Here is a 22710-nt window from a genome sequence, read left to right on the forward strand (position 1 = left end):
GAAAATACATAATATATAAACGGTTTGATATTCAGAAGGTGTACATTAAAATTACTTATGTCATATTGCACCGATGCATACACCTCTGTAACTTTTCGGAAACCGTTAGAGCACTATTTGCATATATAGAGTGATGCGTCTTGCGAAATACGTTATTTGGGTAAGTGACGTTACGATAACCGTGGTTTGTGAATTTGTCTTTAACTAAAGTTACTATACCAATGCAACGCATAGCCATTTAATTGTTTCGTTGTTATCAATTTAATTTTCAAGTATCATTTCTTTCATAAAATAGAAACAGCATACACTCTTAAAAATAAAGTTGATCAATTTCATCTGTATATTAAACGTTTCCACAGATTTATTTTTTACGAGAAATGCATTTACACCATCATATTTGTTTTTCTTCTATCTTGTTCTCGCACAAAAAGTACAAAATCGTTTGTTCAACGCTTAGAGTATACTTAACATTAGTCAGAGTCAAGTAAAGTGGTTTTAGCTTTGTCTAACCTTTTACATCATATAGACGTGTTTTGACGGCTTTTCACCCCCCCCCCCCACTTTTTTGAGACATCAAATAGTGAAAAAATACCCTATTTAGATCCCAAACACGGTTTCGTTTGAGAGAAATGTTGTTAAAAAGTGATCATATTACGGCGCCGCCTCCTATCAAAAAGGCACATCAAAGGGATGCCAGAGGGGGATGTGTTCCCTTCTGTTTGGGGGTTTGAAGGGGGCAGTAGCCCTCATCGCCAAGAAAATTTTGGACATGTGACAGGCTAAAAATAGCTTCAGCTCTCGATCTTAAGGTAATGTGTAACTTACGCTGAAAAGCCGTTTACTCTATCTCAATCCACTGAGAAGTTGCATTACTTTGAAATCAGTTTTGATGGAGAAAATAATGCAAAATAGTGATATTTGGCAATATTGAGACGTCCCCCGTTGCCATGGTAACGGCCATTTTTCACAATATACTCATGCGGTAAAAGGTTTAAGTATGCAACCATTGACATCTTGCAAGTTTTTATTGTTTGTAAATACATGTATCCGTTAAGTTTCAGAAATATAAAGTACCACCTTTATCTACCAGAATGTCTGTGTGAAAGCGAATTCTTTATAAATTGCCGGATACTTTTTTTTTGTTTCAGGAAAATGAGGTGTCCACATGCCAGTCACCCGAGGCGTATGTGAGTTACAATATATGATAATAATGTACTCTTCTTTGTTATTTTTCTAATACAATTAACGAAATACGGGTAAGACATTTGTTTATATAAAGAGGCTATTCTAATATTATATTACAAACTGAAAGACATTTTTAAAATATAACTATCGGAGGTTATGTTAATTGATAGTTTTCATTATATGCTTGAAAGAAACGTCTATAAGTTCCACTATGTAGAATCTGTTCTTTTCCCCCTCATTTCTCCAAAACATGAAATAACTTTCTCCTTTAAAGAAACGTTGATAGTTTGTTGGTGCGGTTATACGCCGTTTCCTGGTCCACCTTACCGATTTCCGGGACTAATTAGTACAAATGTAATTACCAAATATCCACAAGTGTCAAGTGATTATCCCACATTATTTATTTATCAGCGGCGGTAAAAAAAGATCTAAGATATTAAATGTATAGTTATCATATTTAATTGAATATCTTCAGATGGCGAAGCGTTTGATTTGTGCTGAAGTGGCCTGTCCGAAAGAATCTAAAACTTTCCATAGGTAAAAAGGTTTACTTTTTTTCGAAATAAACAACCAGAAGCATAAGATAGTGTATTTACAGGCATATTATTTTGAAAGATCAGCAAAATGTAGTTTAGTTTATCAATAATGTTTGTTCGAATATGGTTTGTGCTACGAATTTCATCTTGCTAGAAATAAAATGAAACACATCGGCCAGTGTTCTGTTGCCACTTGCATCGAAATTGACGAATTATTAAGCGTGCATACTTGACATTTTTTGGTACACATTTATAATATATGATGTGCTTTCCTTTCTAGTTTTACACCATGGTCATGGTTTATGTCAGTTGAAGATGATCTTATGATTGAATGTAAACTTACACCATCATCATGTGACGTCCCAGAACAGGTAAATAAAGGTGTATATATAATTTTGTTATATAAAACAATGTTTAGTCTGCCAGGTCTTTCATACTTGATATCGGTTATTCTTGCCAATAAACAAACTTTTACTGGTCAATTTAAGACATAAATAAGTACATCATTATTTGCAAAACATAATCACATTTGTTTATTATGCAATTTAAAATCAAAACATAGTTAAATATTCTTTTCTTTTTTAAACTTAATAACAATAATAACTTTATTTTGAGAAGGTGACATAATTATTAACAGTACATAATAAACAAAAATGTCTTCTTATACGTATATAAACAGAAAACAGAAACAACAATAAACACCAATATAATTACGACAAACACTCTTACAAAAATAGGTAGCATTATCATACATGGATTGTTCAGCAAAACAGGTTTTCACCTTTCATGTTTGGTTGACTTGTTCAATGTTGCATGCTTAATCCTTTAAGCGTACATATGACATAACTGACGGAGATAAAACAGTATATATACAAGGTATATACATGTATTGTATGTCATTTCTGAAAAAAGTCAAGAAAGGATTTTATTCATTTCTTGAAAACGTACTGAATTGTTTATTCTTGTTAGATTTTATTGGCGGTATCGAGACTCGTACAGTTCTAAGTCTTCGTAATTTTGTAGAGCATTTTTACATAATTTTTTTTTTGCTCCAGCGAAGTCATATTTAGTCCTCATATTATTGCAGTATCCGCCACGAAAACATAGGTTAAACACTCCCGTTTAATTTTAACTTTCATTTGTATCATTGTGTTTGAATATATCTTTTTATTGTTTTAAAAGACCTCTTCCTTTCCTTAAATAATTTACGGTTATTTCAAACATTGTAGATTTACAACAATAAAAAGTGTTCTTTATGCAATGTTTCGAACTGTGCCAATTTCTTGTTGAAGGATTAGGCCAACGCCTTGTCCTTATTTTAATGAAACGACATACTCATTATAAATTTCTAATCACAGATATTGTTTCAAATAATTATGTATTGTCGCTTCTCAGCAATTTGCTGTACTCTTCAAAATGAAGGTGTATTTGTGCATCATTTGCTTTATGCCCGATTACGTCAAATGCTGGTTGTACACCGCTAAATAAAACTAGTGTTAACGGTTTCGTAATGTACTCCGCCAAATTAAAGATATTGATCAGAAGATCACTATTTAGTTTCTTTCTATCCGTGCCAAGCTGTTGCTCTCTGTTATATAGAACCTTTGAGCATGAAAACAAATACGATCAATAAGACATTAAGTCAGTCCCCAGTAATTTATATCTTTAATCACAGTTAGAGAAATGCGTTAGATCGTATATTTAAGAATAGTCTGTACTTTTTCTTGTTTCGTTCTCAAAAATGTGTTTACGGAATTTAAGCTTTGTGGCAGTTTGTCTAGCACTGATGGTTTATACATGCTATGCTGTTGATGGAAAGTTAGAAAGAATTAAAAGAAATCACAACGCTTCACACGCTGATGATTCTAAAACTATTGGCCAAGTTATTAGTAACTGGCTGACGAACCTTTTTGGTTCGAACACAAACTTAACAGACGTGGCAAATAGACCGATGAATGACAGTTCCAAGGCAGCTTTACAGTCTTTTCTTTCTAATGTTTCCCAGACAGGAACGCCAGTAAACGGAAATGTCGTCACAACGACAGGTAAACAAGCGCCGCAACTGGAAGTGAAGCCACAAGAAGAAAACACGGCTACATCTGGAACTTCTTCATTTACAACATCACAATATTCATCATCAACTACATGGCCGGAGTCGTCTACGAGTTACCCGCCAGAGGATGAAAAATGTTACACAGATGCCGTATTCCAGGTAGGACTAACTCAACCAGAGGCTTTCAATTAAAAAACAAAACATTTAGACCTTAATGTTTCGAGTGCTTTATCGTTCGATATTGCACGGTGTACTTTTCAGATGACCAATTAGGCATGGAAAAGCGCTAATATTTATTTTGAAAGAAAACTATTGGTAGTATTCTAGCAATATGCAACAAAAAATTGATATAATTATTCTAGCTATATGCAAAAGAGCATTTACATCATAATACAATATCGTTTTACGTTATTTCTGAAGTCACATGTTCAGGTGAATCTTCCTTTTCTGATATCCTGTGTATATTTCTTTGACCAAGACGTTTGGCTGAAGACGATAATATCCTGACAATGAAATAATACGTTTATGATAAATACATAAAATATAATAAAATAAGAATACACTTCGGCCAACATGTTATATTGTTTGCAAAGTCCGGCAAAGACTGGCAATGCTGTAAGGTGATATCAGGTGCCATTCTGTGCACAAGTTATATTCAGGTAAAACCATTGACAATCTGAAAGCTATTTGGACATCATGAATAATTCCAAAGTCTTTACTTTTTTGATATTTTGGCAAGCAAGGGACAAGCGATTTGCTACGGATGCTTCTTAAATTAAAGTAATATAAGCGTCTGGTCTGGTCAGGTTCTTTTAAAGAGGCTTTACACCAGGTTTCAATATGAGAACAATATTGTCTCCAATAAAATGATTCAACGATGCAAACTTAATCATTTCTTTACTTTTTCAGAATTTTTGCCCAGTACCAGATGATATGGCGGATGTGTCGTTTTGGGACTTGTACTCGGTGTTCTTCTCGGACTCTGTGCTAGATGCATTGATGATAGGCTGCACAAAAGGATCGTGGTGTCTCAAAGTTTGTAAAAATAGTCTTTAATGCTTACTTTTTTAAGTTTTAAAATGATCTCGTAATAGTTTGTTATCTTAAAGAAGTAATCTTTTTTTTTAAAAAATGGCTGCTCAATATTGTAAGTAGGGCAGTGTCCGTCTGTTTACATACATGCTAAGAATGTCGCTTGTTTTATTTAAATTGATAGCATTTTACATTTCCTTTCAGGATAAATTTGATTATTGGCAGTCATTAATAGTAGAGAGGGTTGACATGGTAATGCACTCAGAGATAGCAGAAAGTATGTGTAGGTGTGCTTAGAAAGAGTGGTCAACAATTTTAATAACTGTTCCATGTATTCGGTAAGTTTACTATTGAATTTTTTGTTTGTTTTTATTATTATCATTTACTTATTTATTTTGGATAGGGTTGTAATTCCTGTGAAATCGTGTTAAAACCGGTTCTTACTTGTTTGCTGTCTGTTTTAGTCAACTTGCACATGATCAATTCTTTTTAAAGTTCTTATTGCAAGCTTTATAACAAAATAGCATTTATTTGTGTATATATTGATTAACAGATAGCTTGGATAATCTCGGAGAGCGTTTACATACATTTGAATAGATAACCATATAAATGTGACACATGTCCTAAATCAATTCTTGCTTGTAACATATGTTTACCAAAACAAAACCGGTTACCATAGCTTGTGAAACTTGAAATCCATACATGACTCAATTGGGATAAATTACAAACTGCGTATGTACTTTTTCGAAAAGGACACTGTGCATTAATCTGATTCATTTTGTATCAATTTTGAATTTTTATCAATGGTTCCATATAACTAATGAATCGTTTGCAGTACACAAATACGACTCTGTACTATTTTTGCAGAATCATTTTGTAATTGTCTGTTCAAACAAAGGGAACTTTTTTTAAATAGATAATGTTACACCTCTAATGAAAACTGCTAAGGGTTTGCCAAGGGTTTTCGATATGTTCCCAATGCTTCCAGTGCAGACGAAGATCACCTCATCCGATAATAGTCTGCAGTGTTCGCTTTCAGAGAAGACTATTTTGAAAATTTCCCTAAAATGATTAATTTGTCTTGTACAAAGTGAAAGATGGACAAGTCCATATAAGTGTGGTAAAGTTAATGACAGAATACGTTTTTAAAAGAAAGTTTATATCTATGTTTAAAGATCTATATTGAAGATTCTATATTGAATTTCAATTTTTTTCTCAGCAAATGGTATATACAACTGAAGTGTTGAAACTAGTTTGTGGCATGAAACAAAATCCCCGATTAGAGTCACCTTGTTATATGCACGTGATATCAGCATTACACGTGACACTCGCTGACCTCCTTAGAGAAAAGGTAATAAAAAGTTCCTTGTTGTTATTATTATGTCACATTTATAGAAACATGTGGATGCAGTATCCCTCTATTGGAATGTTTCTTTAGATATCTATATACATATGATATATATTTAATTTGCGAACTGATATAATGTAGATATTTTAATAGCTTTATTCAACATTTCGTTATTTAGAATATTTGGTTTAAACATATTTATTTAAGCTAGATTGCGAAACAAGTTCTTGAAGCTTATATTAATCACTGTCGAGTCCGCTTCCTTGAACCAACCAGTACTGGTGTCATATGAAGAAACATGGTCGTGACCCTAGTCAGGTTCGAACCCATGATACATGGGTTGAGAGGAAAACTCCTTAACCACGTGGCCACTGCTCCTCTTTCTAATATTTTAGAATATTTACACTCTGACATGTTTGAATAACAATAATAAGGATAACATTTGTGTTTTGTAATTGCAGGAGAATGATGAATCATCAAACGAAAATTGCGAGTCACCGGAAGCACATGTAAGCCGCGTGGATTTTCATTTAAAGTATTGTCGAATAGGATGTCACAAAATAATTTATATAAAAAAACTTTTTGTTTTAAATGTTTCGTTATGCACCAATATTTAAAGGTCAGTATTGACATTAGTATGATAAGAGTGTTCAATGGGTTAGGGATCAATGAATGTACGCAACAGAAACCTTTACTTTAAAGCGTATTTGTTAACAGAATAATAAAAATAATATACAATATTTCCATGCGTTTTAATTTCAGATGACGAAAGGTTTGATTTGTGTTGAGAATTCTTGTCCTGGCGAATCAGAAACATTTCAAAGGTTTTATCTATTTTTATAATATGATTCTCACCTGTAGAATAAAGTTTTCCTTTAAATTTCTAAAGAGATGCTTTCTTTCATATCAAATCACTTGTTTTATCGTGACATCACAAAAAACTCGTGTTACAAAGACAAACAGCACATAAATAGATGATGTTCAATCAGTGTAGGTCCAATTCTTAATTTATTGAATAATTTGATTAAAATTATGGTTATACGAGTCGTTGGTGAGCATGATGATATTTTATTCATATTCAACTCGTTCAATAAATTTACTAATGTAGCTTCACGAATATAATATTCTGTTTATCACATACCCAAATTATAGAAAAATTTAATCATTTTTTCGTTGACGCGTTATAGTAAATGCTTACATTAAGCGCGTAATTATTTTAATAATTTTTTTTCTGTATATGTGAATCAGTTATATTTTATTTTCAAATGAGAGTATGGGTGATTATTTAACCATTGACTTTACTTCCCTAACATCAAATTTAACTTCCAAAGATTAATTATTAAACATTTTTCCACTTCCGGCCAAACCTCTCTAAAGCGTCTGGATCACCATAACGCATCTTTTATGGCCAGTATTTCGATATCACAATTATTCATTTTTTTCCCTTAGTTTCAAGCCCTGGTCCTGGTTTACATCAGTTGTAGATGATCTTATAGATGAATGCAATTATGACCCCACTACATGCTTGGCGTTGTTACAGGTATTTAAATTAAACATTTGCAAATATTAAGACAGCTATAAAATAGTCAAAAGTAGTCAAAGTCACTCACAAAGATCATTTGAAATGATAACTATTATTAAGTTTGTTCAAGAACGACTGTAAATAATGTGATAATTAGAGACTGCTTGAAAAAGCGACTTCAGTCGGTTCGGTGTACCAACGTGTGTTAGTTCGTTAGTGTACGTGTCAGTCCAATTTGTCTGAAATCGAAAATATATTTGTACAAATGTCAACCTTAACGACAAGTCTTATCCACAAGAAGCAGAATTGTAAATGAAAGGTCAATGTCATACTTAGGCGTCAAAGTTGAAAAAATGATTGCTTGGTCTGGGTTGTTACTCTGAATTCTCAGATGTGCATCCAAATGAGTCGATGTGCCGATCGTAAGCGGCTGATTTATGCTTTTGAATTGATCTCTATATCGTAAACGGGCACAAATATATCTGGTTATGTTTATTTGAATGGGGAACGAATTTTTGTTAAGACCCTTATCCACTGACACATCCATTGCGTATCATGACTTTACTTCATGCCTTAGTCATACATGTACTTAAATTTTTTTCCTCGAAAGAAAATGACTTTGAAAACCAATACTATAGTATAAGATTTTAGCAAACAAGTCTTAAAATTAAAATCTTTGATTTTTTAAGGAACTTTTAATATGATTTTCAGGCACCTGCTGGTTACGGAAGTGATATGGGAACTTTGGTTGGAATCAGCGTTGCAACCATGGTAACCGCATTAACACTTACGGTTGTCGTCTGCACGTGCTATAAACGTCATCGTCGTAATGCAGTCGTCAAGGAAGGTTATCAAAGGCTTCTTACAGACGGGGACGAATCCTGAATTAATAACAACAAAATCTAGAGATTGATAATTTAATCTTACATGTATAAATTCTTACTTTCTAGTATTGTTTCTGAAGGTTTTGTAGAGATTTATTTTGTGTAAGTTTGAAGCACATTGTTTTAGGTACTAGATAGAAGATTTTGAATTTTTTTTCGGTATATATGACTTCTATTTTTCTAAATAATTTTTTTCCTGATATATAGACATAGCATAGAGAATCATTAAATTTGTTTAAAATATTTATTTAATTGAATCACTTAGTAATATACAGATATATCAAGAAGTTTTAAAATTATCAAGTTCTGGTAAAATTTTCATGTTATAAAAATTCAATCTTAAATTACTTTTATTTTATTCATTTATAAGTGTTGAAAGTTAAAAAATGAGACTTTCATCAATGAGAGGTTCAAGCGGAGTTTTTTTATTATTTGTTTGTTTTATATCGTGTTTGATACTCTTAAGAATGTAAAAGAAAAGAAAATAGCAAAGAAAGCAAAATGTAATCTCTTGTGGAAAATATTTTATTTTGAAACTGATATCTTAGGATGTTTACATGTATATATATATAAAATATGCCTATAAGATAAAATAAATTGATAAAAGACCAATAATAATTTAGTTTTTATGTTTTATCCAGGCTATTTATTATTATAATTGCGATGTGTGTTTTATTTCTATATGGTCCTCATTATTTCCTTATTAAACAACGACTAAGTTCTGTCGTGCAGTGTATTTAGGTGTTTTAATGCAAGAGCATTGATACTTTTCGTACTGTGCTGATAATCTTTGTAAATCAGGGCGCATATATATCTAAAATTCAGAATAAAGATACTGCCTTTACGACATATTTACAAAAATACATTACTCTTGTGCAGTGCATGTAACTGACAATTGTTCTTTAATATGGGGTTTCAAAAACTACAACACACTAGGTATTATCAGCATTGAGCAATCAGTTTTTATTGGTGTACATAGATTTACACAAGCAATTGCTGGTGATATTGTGTGGATTTGTGCTCAACATAGACGTTGGGATAATATACTGAGACTTTAGGATAGACTTGCACATATGGGTGATGATAAACTCACAAAGAAAGTGTTTCTGTATGATACTACTGTTGGTTGGAAACACATGTTGTTCAGACGTTAAGCATATTCTACAACAGGTTTATGTGTCATATTTGTATGACAACTAACTTCCAGTTAATTTGAACAGTATCGAAGACTGTTCAGTTTCACATTATAAATCAATTGGTCTGACAATGTTACAAATGTTGCAAAACTGAGAACATATGTTACATTCAAACAAAACTATGAAACAGGAATATATCATAAGTTTTCCTTAATTAAAGCAGAGCTGTCGCATTTAGCGCAATTGAGATGTGGTATTCTCCCACTGCACACTTTGTACTGACGATGGTGTAGTGGTTGAAACTCTCTTTTTATTGCGAATTATATCTAAACAATCTCCAGGATTGTTTAAAGCTGCACACCTCAAAATGAGCCAAAATATCTCAAGAAATTCAATCTTTTGAAAAAATGTATTAAGATCTTAAGAAAGGTAAAATTCTACTGCGTTACTAACGCAGTAAGATGTATTTATATATATATTGACCTCTTTTTGGTAATTTACGTGGATTGTAAGTGCCGTTGTATTGTGTAAATTACTTTCTTTGTTCACTTCACAGTATTTTACTTCTAAATACATTTCCAAATTTGGTATGAAATATGATAATTTTCATATCACAATTTGATAACAAATCATGTATTTATAGAAAAAAACTTGAATTTTCTTTTTATTATATACTTTTCTCTATTTTGACCTTATAATTCTTAAGACTTCTACCTTAATTTTGTGTATTAGCTTTACGAAGAAGAAAGTAGTCCGACAAACTACCAGTAAAAATACGGAAAATATGTTTCACTGTAGTTTTAAAGTGAAAATACGGAAAATGAAAATACTCATTTTATTTCATCAATATTTCTCAATGTTTCATTTATTAGTATGTAATAAAAGAAAATCTTAACAGTGTATACACTTTCTGTCATGCTTTGCTTCTATAAGCAATGCTCCGTAAATGAAATTAATAATTCGTAATTGACCACTGTATTTCCATTTTTTTTTCTATGATTATTTTAAAATACTTTGCATAACACAATGTCACTCTAATAAAAATAACTTACTTGCACAATATTTACTTAAGAACAGAACAGAACTGAACATACTTTTATCATCAGAGTTCACATGTATCGTTTGTGTGGCCCATTAACAGGCTTGAGGTAATGATACTGGTAATGGTAATGCAGTAGGAATGCATTACTTTTCTTGAGAGTATTGCAATGTAATGATACTGCATACAAATTTTCATTACTTGTAATAGTACTGGAATGCAAAATTCAGGTAATGAAGGTGCATACAAAGAACACAAGATAAAATTGTGATAGCCTTAATCAGTCAAATAAAATATCAAATCATGAAAAATTCAATGTCCCCTCTCACTTATATGTCTGCACTGATTTATAACATTAGTATCAATTGAATCAATTATTGTACTTGCTGGCATGTAAAGACAAAGTGCATGTATTGTTCTTCCATGATATCTGGTAGTCTGCGCAACCAAATACCTGATTACCCCATGTACTTCTGCCCCAGTGTAGAAGTTTTTTTTCTGTGGCGGGTTAAGTGTTCCACCCAGACAGATGTCTTTTTAACGATGACAACTTCCATAACTAGTCATTAAATGAATGACAATATGTTGTAAACTATATTGTGTACATTGAACTATCAATGGTTCTTGACTGTAAACAATTTCTAAGCAACCTGTTGAAAGTAGTGAAAAATAAGTGACTTTTCTGGTATTACAATATTACATTACAACTTAGAAACATTGTGAAACCTAGTGAAATGATAAAACGGTAGATAGTAGTAACTTTTTCTAATGTTTATATGCCTATATTACAACTTAAAACTCTTTGAAAGTGTCTCATATATTAAGAAATTTAATAATATGTATACAAATGTACATGATTAGCTTGACTTTTAGTAAATATAAGCTACAACACATCTTAGCTTGGCAAAAAGTAATTGTCTTATGCTCAACATAATGGTAAAGATACTGCATTACTTGGTCCAAGTAATGGTAATGTACCGCATTACTTGCCCAAAATCAAGTAATGGTACTGGTACTGATACAGCACCAAACCCCAAAGTTATGGTAATGGAATGCAATCCTTTTGCAAAGTAATGGCCCATTACCGTGCACGACGTTTCAAGGATGACTATTCTAGTTTAGGTACTCGTAAATATATCTTCCTGTTCGTTGTGAAATAGAAAAATGGTAATGTCGGGGGCTACACCATTTAGTGTAAACTAGAAAATCACAAAATTATAAAACGTAAGTAAAAATGGCAACCCAAATACAACACAGCTTAAATATACTACTCAAAGCTAAGCACCATATGTTTGAGTTTGAATATATTTTTGGTATAATGTAACTAACGCCGTGCGAAAGGTTTTAAATGTTGATTTACTGTTTTATAAATTCAGCTGAAGGACGAATTTAACCCTGTAAATCAATTTAACACTGATTTTGTGCTAGAGAAGAGAATGATCCCTTCCCCCTCTTTGAAAATTTCAGAACATGTAGCGAGTTTCCAAATTTGTTGAATTCGTTTTTTGTTGTTTTGTTTACAGTTTCAGACTTAATACCGTGTGTGTGACCTGTGACTATCAATGGCAGTTTCATACTCCCTATTATGTTTCTGATCGTTCTAACGGATATGGCTGCCAATTCTTGGACCAACATGGCTCCAAGCTCCTGGATGCTTCTGGGTTGCAACTGACGAACTATTATTCTAACCTGCAGCTTATTCCACATGTGTTCTATTGGATTAATGTCAGGTGAGCGAGCTGGCCAGTTCATGTGCTCAATAGACTCCCTCTCTAGGTAGCCCTCGACCACCCTTGTCCTATTGTGACGGGCATCATCGTCCATTAAAATTAACTAATCACCGACTGCTTCAGCATACGACCTAACCTGTTTGTCTATGTATCGCTGATGTGTATTTATTAAGCACAACCAGGTGTTTGTCCAGCCCAGCTGATGCCTCCCCATACCATAACTGACATACCTCCGTAGCAGACATGCTCAACAATATTTGCAGTCTGAAACCGTTCACCTCATCTTCTCCAGACTCGAACACGCCTAGGCAGAACCTGGACTCATCAGTGAATAAATCGTGTCTCCAGTGTTGCATGGTCCACCGTGTAAGCTCCATGGTCCATTCCAAACGGGTCTGGCGATGTCGACGAGTCAAGGGGATACGTATGCAAGGTCTTCACCGCAAATTACCTTCATACAGCCTTCTACGTACCGTCTGCGTGGGAGCACGGACCCCCGCACCGCAGCATTAGCAAAAGGTCATTTCGAAGAGAAGTTGCTGTCGAAAACCTTGCACAACGTGCCTGAACCACCGACCAAAAACTGACCCTCAGCTGGTGTTGTGACCCTTTGCCGACCACCAGCATGCCTCCTGGCGGGTTTAACATGTAGCCGGTATCTTTCCCAGGTTCTGATGATGAAGTTGTAGTGTACAACAAGCACCGCACCAACTTGGCGGAAAGTGGCCCCTGCTGCGCAATCCCTTCAGCCCTCCATAACTCTGCTTCTCTCATTAGCCGCATAATGTTAGCATTAAGCTGGTAATGTCGCATGTGAATGTACACCCAAAATATTGGAGTGCATGATTTACATGCTACCTAGACGAGTTGTTACGGATTAATCAACTCGGATTCATGTCAGGGGACTATCGCAAAACATTGCTGAATCAGAATGTTTCAAAAATCAAAAAGAAATTTGTTTTATACTTGTGATAATATAAAAATTAACGTATGGTGCTTAGCAAAAGTTGAGGAGTTTATGAAATAATTTAACTGACCTTTTCAATGCTTGCAAAACAAAAACACGTAACGCACACAATCAAAATAGAGAAAGGGCAGCGGTGGTCTAATGGTTAAGGTGTCTGTCTCTCAACCTAGAAATCATGGGTAAGGGGCCCTACTCCGGCCACGACTGTGTTTTTTATATGACACCAGTAATGGTTGGTCCAAGGAAGCGGATTCGAAAGTGATTAATATAAGTTGCAAGATTGTGTTTCGCAATCGAGCTTAAATAAATATGTTTAAACCAAATTAGAGAAAGCATTTTATGACCGAACACATCAATGTTGAATGATATTAGAAATCAAGTCTGAATACTTTTAGAAAATGTCAGCGCCAGTCCTTTTATTGTCTCATCCATCCAATCAAAATATTATATGATGATAAATTCATTACCTCTTATTTTCCTCTAAAACAGTTACTTTTCACTCAAAAAGCAGTTATCAAAAATGTTAGAAGAAAAAAGGTTATCAAGGAATTGGTTCAAACGCTACTAAATAAAATGTCTGGAAAAAGTGAGCCACTCATCGATTCTTATACAAATTTTGAACGTGAGAAAGAAAAACAAATTTTGTTGTATATAAACCATTTTTGACTTTAAGATAAGTCATGAAAAGTGACATTAATCACGCAGGAGAAATAAGGTGAGCAATACTGCAAAATCAGTAAATAGTCGCACATTACATGAAAATTAATCTTGAATAATGAATCATATTACTTTTCTTAAAATCTTTCACTTTTCAATTTTCTTAAGTTTGATTTTGTTGAAATATTGTGGTTCATCTGGAGACATGCGGCTCTAAGAATATTGTTAACATTTATACATATCCTTCTTCCAGTATGGTAACTGACATCATAAAAATAAAACTATAATTGTCTGTCAGTTTCAAACAAAAAAGTTTAACCTTATTTATACCATTTAATATTTCACTTCCATCAATGATTGATCGTTCCCCATTTATTAATTAAACTTACCACACAGATACTGTAGCCACAATAAAATGTTTAAAATAAGATGATATTATTTGTTGTACATCGTTACATTAATGAATGTATTCTAATATTCTATATCATTTTTTGCTTGAAGAATAAATGACAAAATAATGAAAAAATTCGTTTTAAGGGCAATATATATTATATACAAATAATATGATTTAACGTTTGAAAAAATCTGACATGATATATTAATATCATGATTCTGAACAACTGTGATATATTTCATTTTGTTTCAAACCCAATTCTTGCTCCTAGACCTCCTGCAAAATCGTTTGACACATTTAAAAGAAATTATAAGTACTACCACTAATACAATTATAATTAACACAATGTTCACTGGATCAGTATAGCTCCTTGATACAGGCACAGGAAGTTTCTGTAATAAAAAAAAAACATAATGTTATGTTGTATCATTACAATATTTGTTATTTAAAATGTCTTTGTTTATACTAGTACAGATACAGTTTACACATAATAATAATAATAATAATAATAATAAGACCAAACATATCAATCTTCCATGAGGCCCTCAACAAGGAACAATATAAATTTAACATATTCAAACTATTAAAATACATAAATGTAAAAACATACAGGAGATTATCAATTTGCATACATCAATGTGTGATAATACCTCAAGTATAAGGTTTTAAAATGGTTCACATATGTAACAGACTTAATATAATCAGGAAGGCCGTTCCAAATACAAGATCCAGAATAAACAAAAGACTTACGAAATTGTTCAGTATTTGGTCTAGGGATATAAAGTTGAAAATCAGATGATGAACGCAAAGTGCGAGTGATAAAATGAAATTATTCAATAAATAGGAAGGCGCCTGCTTATTCGTTATTTTAAACATCATAATAGCTTTTTGAAAAACAACCCTCTGTGAAAAGGTCATCCAGCGGAGTTCATAAAAAAGTTCAGCAGATGGAGTGTCATACTCTTTGTCTAGAATTAGTCTTGCAGCTCTCTTTTGGAACTTAATGAGTTTATCTTCTAGAAAAGACGTACAGTTACCGTAAATTATGCAACAATAATCAAGATGTGGTAAAATATATGCATTGTAAAACATTTTACGTACAGGTATAGATATGAATAATTTTATACGTGATAATAAATGTAACAATGAGTTACATTTTTTAAGAACATTATCAATATGGCTTTGCCAAGACAAGGTGTTATTAATTGTAATACCCAATAATTTTTCTTCAGAGCTACAAAATATTTGCTCTGTTTTATATGAAATACAAGGATTACTTTCATGAATATAATTTTGCTTGTTTTTTGAGGAAATATACATGACCTTAGTTTTGTTAACATTGATAGACATGCGATTCAAATCACACCATTTGTTGGCATTTAAAAGATCATGAGTAAGAGATTTAACTACTCTCTTAAGGGATACATCAGAGGTTGAAAGGGTGGTGTCATCAGCAAAAATATTAGTTTCTGTTTTTTCCATAGACAAAGGCAGGTCATTGATATAGATTAAAAAAGTATAGGACCTAGCACTGAGCCCTTAGGAACTCCAGTAGTTACTGAACTTGACTTTGAATATAAACCGGATATGTAAGTTTGTTGGGTTCTGCAATCTAAATAGGAGGAAAAACCAAGCAACTGATGAAGGGTCTAGGTTATACATTCTAAGCTTTTTAATAATAATAGAGTGATCCACATGGTCAAAAGCTTTAGAGAGATCAAGGAAAATTGAACCAACTATTTCATTTTTGTTAATAGCTGTAATCCAATCATCAATAATTCTAATCAGTGCAGTTTGACATGAATGATTTGACCTGAATCCAGACTGACGTTGGTATAGAAGTTGATTGTTCTCAAGGTATTGCTTTAAATGTGAACTGACATGACGTTCAAGAATAAGTGATATCAAGGGAAGTATGGAAATTGGCCTATAGTTTCTTTTATCACTTTTAGAACAGGAAAGACTTTGGCATTTTTGAATGATTTAGGAAATGTATTGTTTAGAATGCTATTATTGAATATAGTGGTAAGTATAGGGGCAATATTAAGGGCCGATAACTTTAGAAACCTTGCACTGAGACCATCTGGCCCCCAAAAAACATATTCATAAAACAATCAACAAACACAAAGTGTTTACATTGTTAACGCATTGCACAAAGGAAAACACAGCTCTATATATTGTCCGTACACAAAACGCATACATATCTTATCTGTAATAATTACATAAAAATTAGATAAAAAATAACTTTATTATTATGCAATAATTACATAATATACAATTATACAAATAAGACACTATTTAAACATACAAATTACACAATATATATAAACATACAAATTAAAAAATATATAAACACATTTAAGGTAATTTTAACAATAAGCATAAATTAATTGATCATTATTAAACATATTAATGAATCATAAGTATACGATATATATAAACATTATTTTATTTATTGTTACTACACAAATATTAACTTTAGAAAGATGCTGTTTATATGATATATGAGACCGCAGTGAAGTTAACTAGAATGAACAATACAATAAATTCTTGATCTGGTTGAACAAATTAATTACACAACAGGCTATTGTAGTGTTGAAGTCACTTAGAAGCAACACTATCATACCTTTGTTTCCTGAACTGTCGGAGATACCGTCGGTACCTGAATGCAAGCTGTTCCATTTTTAATCCATCCATAGGGACAAACACATTCTGTGCGAATACATAGAAGCAACATAAATTGTATTTAATATTGCAAATAAGACATATGTCTGTTAATTTGTTACCTTCTTGAAATAAAATGTTTCTAATAATAATAAAATGCAGCAAAAACAATAACAACAACAAAACGAGAAAAACATAAACAAAAACATGTCAGTAAAAAACGAAATATTCATAACTTTATGTTAGAACAGAACAGAAGTTATTAGAATAAGAAACAAAAATGATATTTAAAGGACTCCACCAAGATTTTGTTTTTACATGACGGGACCGGAAATATTTTTCTTTCCATTTGATGTAGTGCTGAACCAATGACTTGTGTGCAAAGTTTTCAGATCACTCGCCAGAATACTCATTTGAATTAAGTAAAACGGATTAAGAATAGCAGAAAAAAACTCATTTTTGTGTTTTCTTATGCAATAAATATTAAGTTTTTATGCTTTTGGACTTCGATGGATTTCATTTAAACTAAGCATTATACCGAAACAGTGTAGGATATGACGAAATATATCTTCTTTACGGTTTCTAGTGTAGCTGACCGATTGTAAAGTTAACCAATTCTATTTTTTAATTTAATTATTTGAAAATGAGCAAATATTAAAAACAAAAACATAATATTACCAATTTGTACAATGGTTTCTAAAATCAGGTATAATATCACCAATAACGTCATAATTTAGATCAGCTGATCACTAATTATTTCATACAGCAAAGAATTGCCTCCCCCTTCAATTGTATGAGTCGTTTACAATGTCCAATGAGTTCTGTTCAGACGAAATGTCTCTCGTATAAGTCACGTAATTCCTTTAGGTTCACGATCTTTGTCTTTACATTCGAGGACACCAAAAAATACACAGTTTAAACTGTTAGAATATTATTTCACCGAGTGTTAACACACACACGACTGATTCAAACACTACTGTTAATCCTAGTTCTGTAGTTTGATTATATTCTCATTCAAACAATTCTGTTTATACCAAGTAGTATATTCGCATTTAAAACCGAGTTCTAGAGTATGTTTATGTTCACATTCAAACACTACTGTGTACTCTTGAAAGAGAAGTTATGTCCACACTTATTTACTATTGTATACAAACTAAATTACCTTATCAGTAACATTCATTCTCAGATAAACTTCTCAAATTAAAAATGTCCTTAAACTAAAGAAGAGGAACTAACATGTGGATAATAGGTCGAGGTGTCTAACCCAGATAAGGAGATAAAAAGTAAAACCATTTGACTATACCTTTGGTGCTTTCACAAAAATTTAAAGAAGAGCATTTGAATTTAAAAAACATATTTCAATATCGTTTTTTTAGTTGTTTTTCGGGGTTTATTTTAACTTAATTTTGTCATATGACATTCGATTTAAGCAATGTTTTGTAAATGTTATACATGTATATTATTGATATAAGCAAAATCATTACACTCAGAAAATAAACCTATACTTGTAAATTCAGGAAAATATATAATAAATGTAATAGTGCCTACATTTATGAAAGGTCTTGTTTATTATATTGCCACCCCTACTGAAAGGGTCGGCCATTTCTGACTTATGAGACATCTTTTGCTTGCATACCATGTATCTCCCAACTCCTACCACTATGCCAGGCGCAAGGCGGATAGAAATCGGTAACCATTCATTTTAACTACGGACGAGTCCCATGAGAAACACTAGTCCTTCAATTAACGCTTCCTTTGGGGCTCGACCCTTCGACCTCCCGATCCGAAGGCGGACGCCTTAACCACTAGGCCAAGGGTACCGGTTATATTATAGCCTTGTGCTGACATCTATTTTTTCAGGAATTTATATTATTGTACTGTAGTTTTATACATTATAAATAATGTCTTTGTTTGAAAAGCTTTTTATATATTTGCTTTTTCCATTTTATATATTTTAAAGAAAAGCTTTGTCATAACATAAAAACAGTTTTATGTTCATTTTCGTGTTTGTTTAAAGTCTCTGATAATATCATTATGTTGTCATAATTATTTATGAATAAAAATAATAAACGCGTTTCGTGTCTAACAAAAAAATTATAATTGTAATCTTGAAATAAGAAGGTACTAATTAACGCAGCTGAAAGAACCTTTTCAGAGCTCTCTTCATTGCAAAGTGTTTTTTCTTTTATTTTTTACGAATTAATAGGATACAAAATATGATCTAAAATTTTGTTTAGTCATTATTTGCATGTACAAACGAAGAAATTGATATTTTATAATGTTGTTTATTCCTTTGTGTTAATGATATTAAATACTACTTTTCTTTAACCTATGTAATGTTCAGTGTGAATCTATATAACTCATTTATGATGAATAAGAAAAAGACAAATTACAGTTACTTTTTGTATAATTATATTCTTACAATCAATATATACAGATAGCATTAATGGGTAACATTACTTATACAAATGTTTCAAAACTAATAAAAAGTGAATTAAAGTTTTTGTCGTAACAAAAAAGTGACACCAACCCAGTGTTGTACCGAATGTTATTTTATTGTTTTAGCCCTCAGCATGTTGGTGGCTACAGAATCTACCCACGTGACCGGTGCGGACCAGGATTGGTCGGCACATCCATGTCATTTGATCTTGGTCTGCACTGTTCACTAGTCAGTCTTTTCTGATTTTTTAAAACTTTTTCCTAAATATTAAGAATGACATTATCTAGATTGAAAAGATGAGCAATTCAATTTAAAATATCTATCATGGTTAGGGTTAAATCGTATTTTAAACTTTTTCACGCTGCAAAGGGACGATGTTTATAAAGCTTTATGAGGTAGAAAAGATGCTCATGCAAGCAGTATGCCTCCATAAACCCATAGTAGTAAAACGTTCATACACATAATTTCTCGTATATTGTTTTCGAGGTGAGTGGAAGCCTTGTGCCAGTCTTTTAGTTTCACTCCATACTGAGATCACCATGACATTTCCTCATATTATATGAAGCAATTGCTCAAATCAATTAAGTTTATTTACAATAACATGGGCAAATCAAATATGAAAATATGTAAAAATATGAAATCTGCTTTAACGTGAAAACACCATTTACATATATCACGGTGCCTACTGTGGTGGATAACAAATACAAAAGACGGTCCAGTTGTCATTTTTTTATGCCGTAACATTGTAAATATTTTATTAATTTTTATGGGATGAAAAGTCCTCTTTGTTCAAATATGCTGTTTCACTTTCCATAAAAATACTGAAGTTTTCCTTCTGCCCTTAAACAGTTTTAAGTATATATTACTCACTAGAATGAGAGTGGTGTACGCTATATTTAATTTTCAAGCATTTAAAAAGTCATGGAAGAAAAGAAAATCAGCACCGTCAGTTGTATCTATTTTTTTCTGCCTAAAATGTCACGTGGTATGTGCACCGCGTACACTATACACAATAATATATAGACAAAAGATAATATAGAACCATCCTTTCTAACATTGGTAACTCAATATGCTTTATGCACATTGATTACTTGCTGAATTACAAAATATAATTGATTCTTTTTTTCTTTCGCATGTTATACTCTGATTTTAATTGGAAAGGGAGCAAATATCACCGGCCAATTATAATAAAACAATAATTTTACAAAGGTGTGGTAAAGTCTGTGTTAAAATTAGCGATGCTCGATAGAAAAGACCTCACTAATAAAGGAACATTGTTTCGGAACGTTTAATTAATCATAACAACAATGATTTTATTATTCTATCTTACAGTTTCAGCATATTCAGTTTTAGGATTCCAAACGCGTGAGTATAAAAACAATTTGGTACTTCTTTCATATTTAAATTTGCCAGTTTTGTTTTGAAATAACTCATATGTTTTTCAGAAATAATATTTTGTAAATTAAAATTCATGTTACGTATATTACTAAATATATGGGATCATCTGGAGGCATTCAGCCTACGGCCTTCGTGGTCAATTCCTACGCATCAAAACTCCAAACCGTTGTTAAATTGCCGATATACACCTCTCATGCCGATGTTATTTCTTAAACACAGATCATAACCCGTATAATTTGATTTGTGTTTTACTTTCTGAATAAAACACAGCTCATTGTATGTCTTATTATCAGTAGGATAGATATCAACACTTGCTCAATGAATAAAAGAAGGGTAACTTCTCAAGTTCAACACTGCAAGGTAGGGAGAGTTGACTTAATGATAATGTTGGTTCAACTTTGTTACAGAAAGACTAAGTTGATTTTTTACGGCCAAGGCCGTTCCAATATCAGTTTAACTTCCTGTAAAATTCACAGGGAAGAACAGAATATAAAAAGATTTTCATTGGTCATTTTAAATTTATAAAATGAAATCTGGGAATTTCATTGGCCATTCTAAAATAAAAAGTGAATGATAGTTCTTGTCATTCTAAGACAGTTCTAAACTAAAATGTAAAAGATAGTTCTTGCCATTATAAAATAAAATGTAAAAGAATAGTTCTAAAATAAAATGTAAAGGCTAGTTCTTTAACATTCTAGTTAAATTGCTCAGCTATTTAAGTTCTGTTTAACAATGCTTCCTCCCACAAAACATTTTACACTACATTAAGATCTCATTACCTTTTCTAGTGCACATTTTATTTTACGTAAGAATTTACTGAAATATTTTGCAATAGATCTGAATTTTTTGTCCAAAATAACGAGAATAATAGTAGAGCTTATCAGGTACCTAAAGTTAATGATGTTCAATATTTTAACTGTTATCAACAAAGTAATATGTTAATTATTAAATGTTACTGTACATGTATTTAATATTTTATTTAAAAATTTGACCAGTTGAATTATTTGTAGAAATGAATATCATACTCACTGATTGGAGAACGCGTTTATCAAGAGACCATTTTCTTAATACCCTTTAACAGTATCCCCCTGGCAACATAGTCTCATCAATTATCTATGTTCTTTTCAAACTGTCGGTAATGCAATGCAGTGAAACAGACAGACAGCCAATCATTCTGTATTCCAGTGCTTTCAATGTAGGTGATGTTAGTACCGTATCTATAATTGATAATTTTATTTGTCTTTAATATTACTTTTTATTATAGTTATCTATCACTTTTTTCTCGTTTTATTTCTCCATTTAAGCATGTTATTACGGAACTACAGCTAACTACAGTGGTTATCTTAATGTAACAGTGACTCTTTTTCATTGTGAAAGATGGGATGCACATATTTCAGATGTAAACTCTACATGGGATTTCAGTGTTGACGGTTCCATTGAGAAGGCTGGAAGCTATTGCAGGGACCCGAACTCATCTGGTACGAAAAACATATTGAAATAATTAATAACTGATACAGTGATATGCAATTATAAAAACGGACGATTTCTGTTTATTTAAGTCACGTCGTGTTTTGACTTATCGCTAAGATACCCGTTAATTCAGGCTTCATGAGTATAGATATATCATCAGGCGCGGACAATTGATCTCAGACATTCAGTCTAATTGTCATGTGTCTCCAACCCTTAAGTACTATAACTACTTTAGTAGTCGGTCACCAGCGGAGA

At 32.2% G+C, this 22710-nt stretch overlaps 3 protein-coding genes and 1 long non-coding RNA gene across 5 annotated transcripts in view; 3 read left to right on the top strand and 1 right to left on the bottom strand.

Annotated features, from left to right (window-relative positions):
- Window positions 1–5103, top strand: part of LOC132737763 (uncharacterized) — a 25186-nt gene extending 20083 nt beyond the window's left edge. Inside the window, exons 4-9 of the mRNA XM_060725104.1 lie at window positions 1149–1187; window positions 1661–1722; window positions 2002–2092; window positions 3727–3933; window positions 4684–4809; window positions 5011–5103. Of these exons, the coding sequence (XP_060581087.1) occupies window positions 1149–1187; window positions 1661–1722; window positions 2002–2092; window positions 3727–3933; window positions 4684–4809; window positions 5011–5103 (618 nt within the window). The remainder of the gene's footprint in view (window positions 1–1148; window positions 1188–1660; window positions 1723–2001; window positions 2093–3726; window positions 3934–4683; window positions 4810–5010) is intronic.
- Window positions 5085–8642, top strand: LOC132737778 (uncharacterized). The gene is made up of 6 exons (XM_060725125.1): window positions 5085–5144; window positions 6026–6157; window positions 6616–6663; window positions 6917–6978; window positions 7604–7694; window positions 8388–8642. Exons 1-6 carry the CDS (start codon window positions 5136–5138, stop codon window positions 8559–8561), a joined length of 516 nt encoding a protein of 171 aa, XP_060581108.1. The 5' UTR covers window positions 5085–5135; the 3' UTR covers window positions 8562–8642.
- A 3004-nt stretch (window positions 8643–11646) lies between these two features.
- Window positions 11647–18303, bottom strand: LOC132737779 (uncharacterized). The gene is made up of 3 exons (XR_009626777.1): window positions 17826–18303; window positions 17110–17195; window positions 11647–14875 (listed from the first exon to the last, which is right to left on the bottom strand). It is a non-coding gene; the product is annotated as an uncharacterized LOC132737779 (long non-coding RNA).
- A 2533-nt stretch (window positions 18304–20836) lies between these two features.
- The window catches only part of LOC132737758 (apolipoprotein(a)-like), a 29352-nt gene continuing 27478 nt past the window's right edge, over window positions 20837–22710 (top strand). For both annotated transcript variants that reach the window (XM_060725099.1, XM_060725100.1), the window contains exons 1-2: window positions 20837–20952; window positions 22290–22463. In XM_060725099.1, coding sequence (XP_060581082.1) covers window positions 20895–20952; window positions 22290–22463 — 232 coding nt within the window. In that variant the 5' untranslated portion in view covers window positions 20837–20894. The remainder of the gene's footprint in view (window positions 20953–22289; window positions 22464–22710) is intronic.

Source organism: Ruditapes philippinarum, unplaced genomic scaffold (genome assembly GCF_026571515.1).
Source record: "Ruditapes philippinarum isolate M1 unplaced genomic scaffold, ASM2657151v2 ctg24_1_1_1_1, whole genome shotgun sequence".
Taxonomy (NCBI): domain Eukaryota; kingdom Metazoa; phylum Mollusca; class Bivalvia; order Venerida; family Veneridae; genus Ruditapes; species Ruditapes philippinarum.

Coding starts and splice junctions, on each gene's coding strand:
- LOC132737778 (XM_060725125.1), top strand. Junction 6,979..7,603: donor GAATCAGAAACATTTCAAAG/GTTTTATCTATT, acceptor TTTTTCCCTTAG/TTTCAAGCCCTGGTCCTGGT. Junction 7,695..8,387: donor CATGCTTGGCGTTGTTACAG/GTATTTAAATTA, acceptor TATGATTTTCAG/GCACCTGCTGGTTACGGAAG.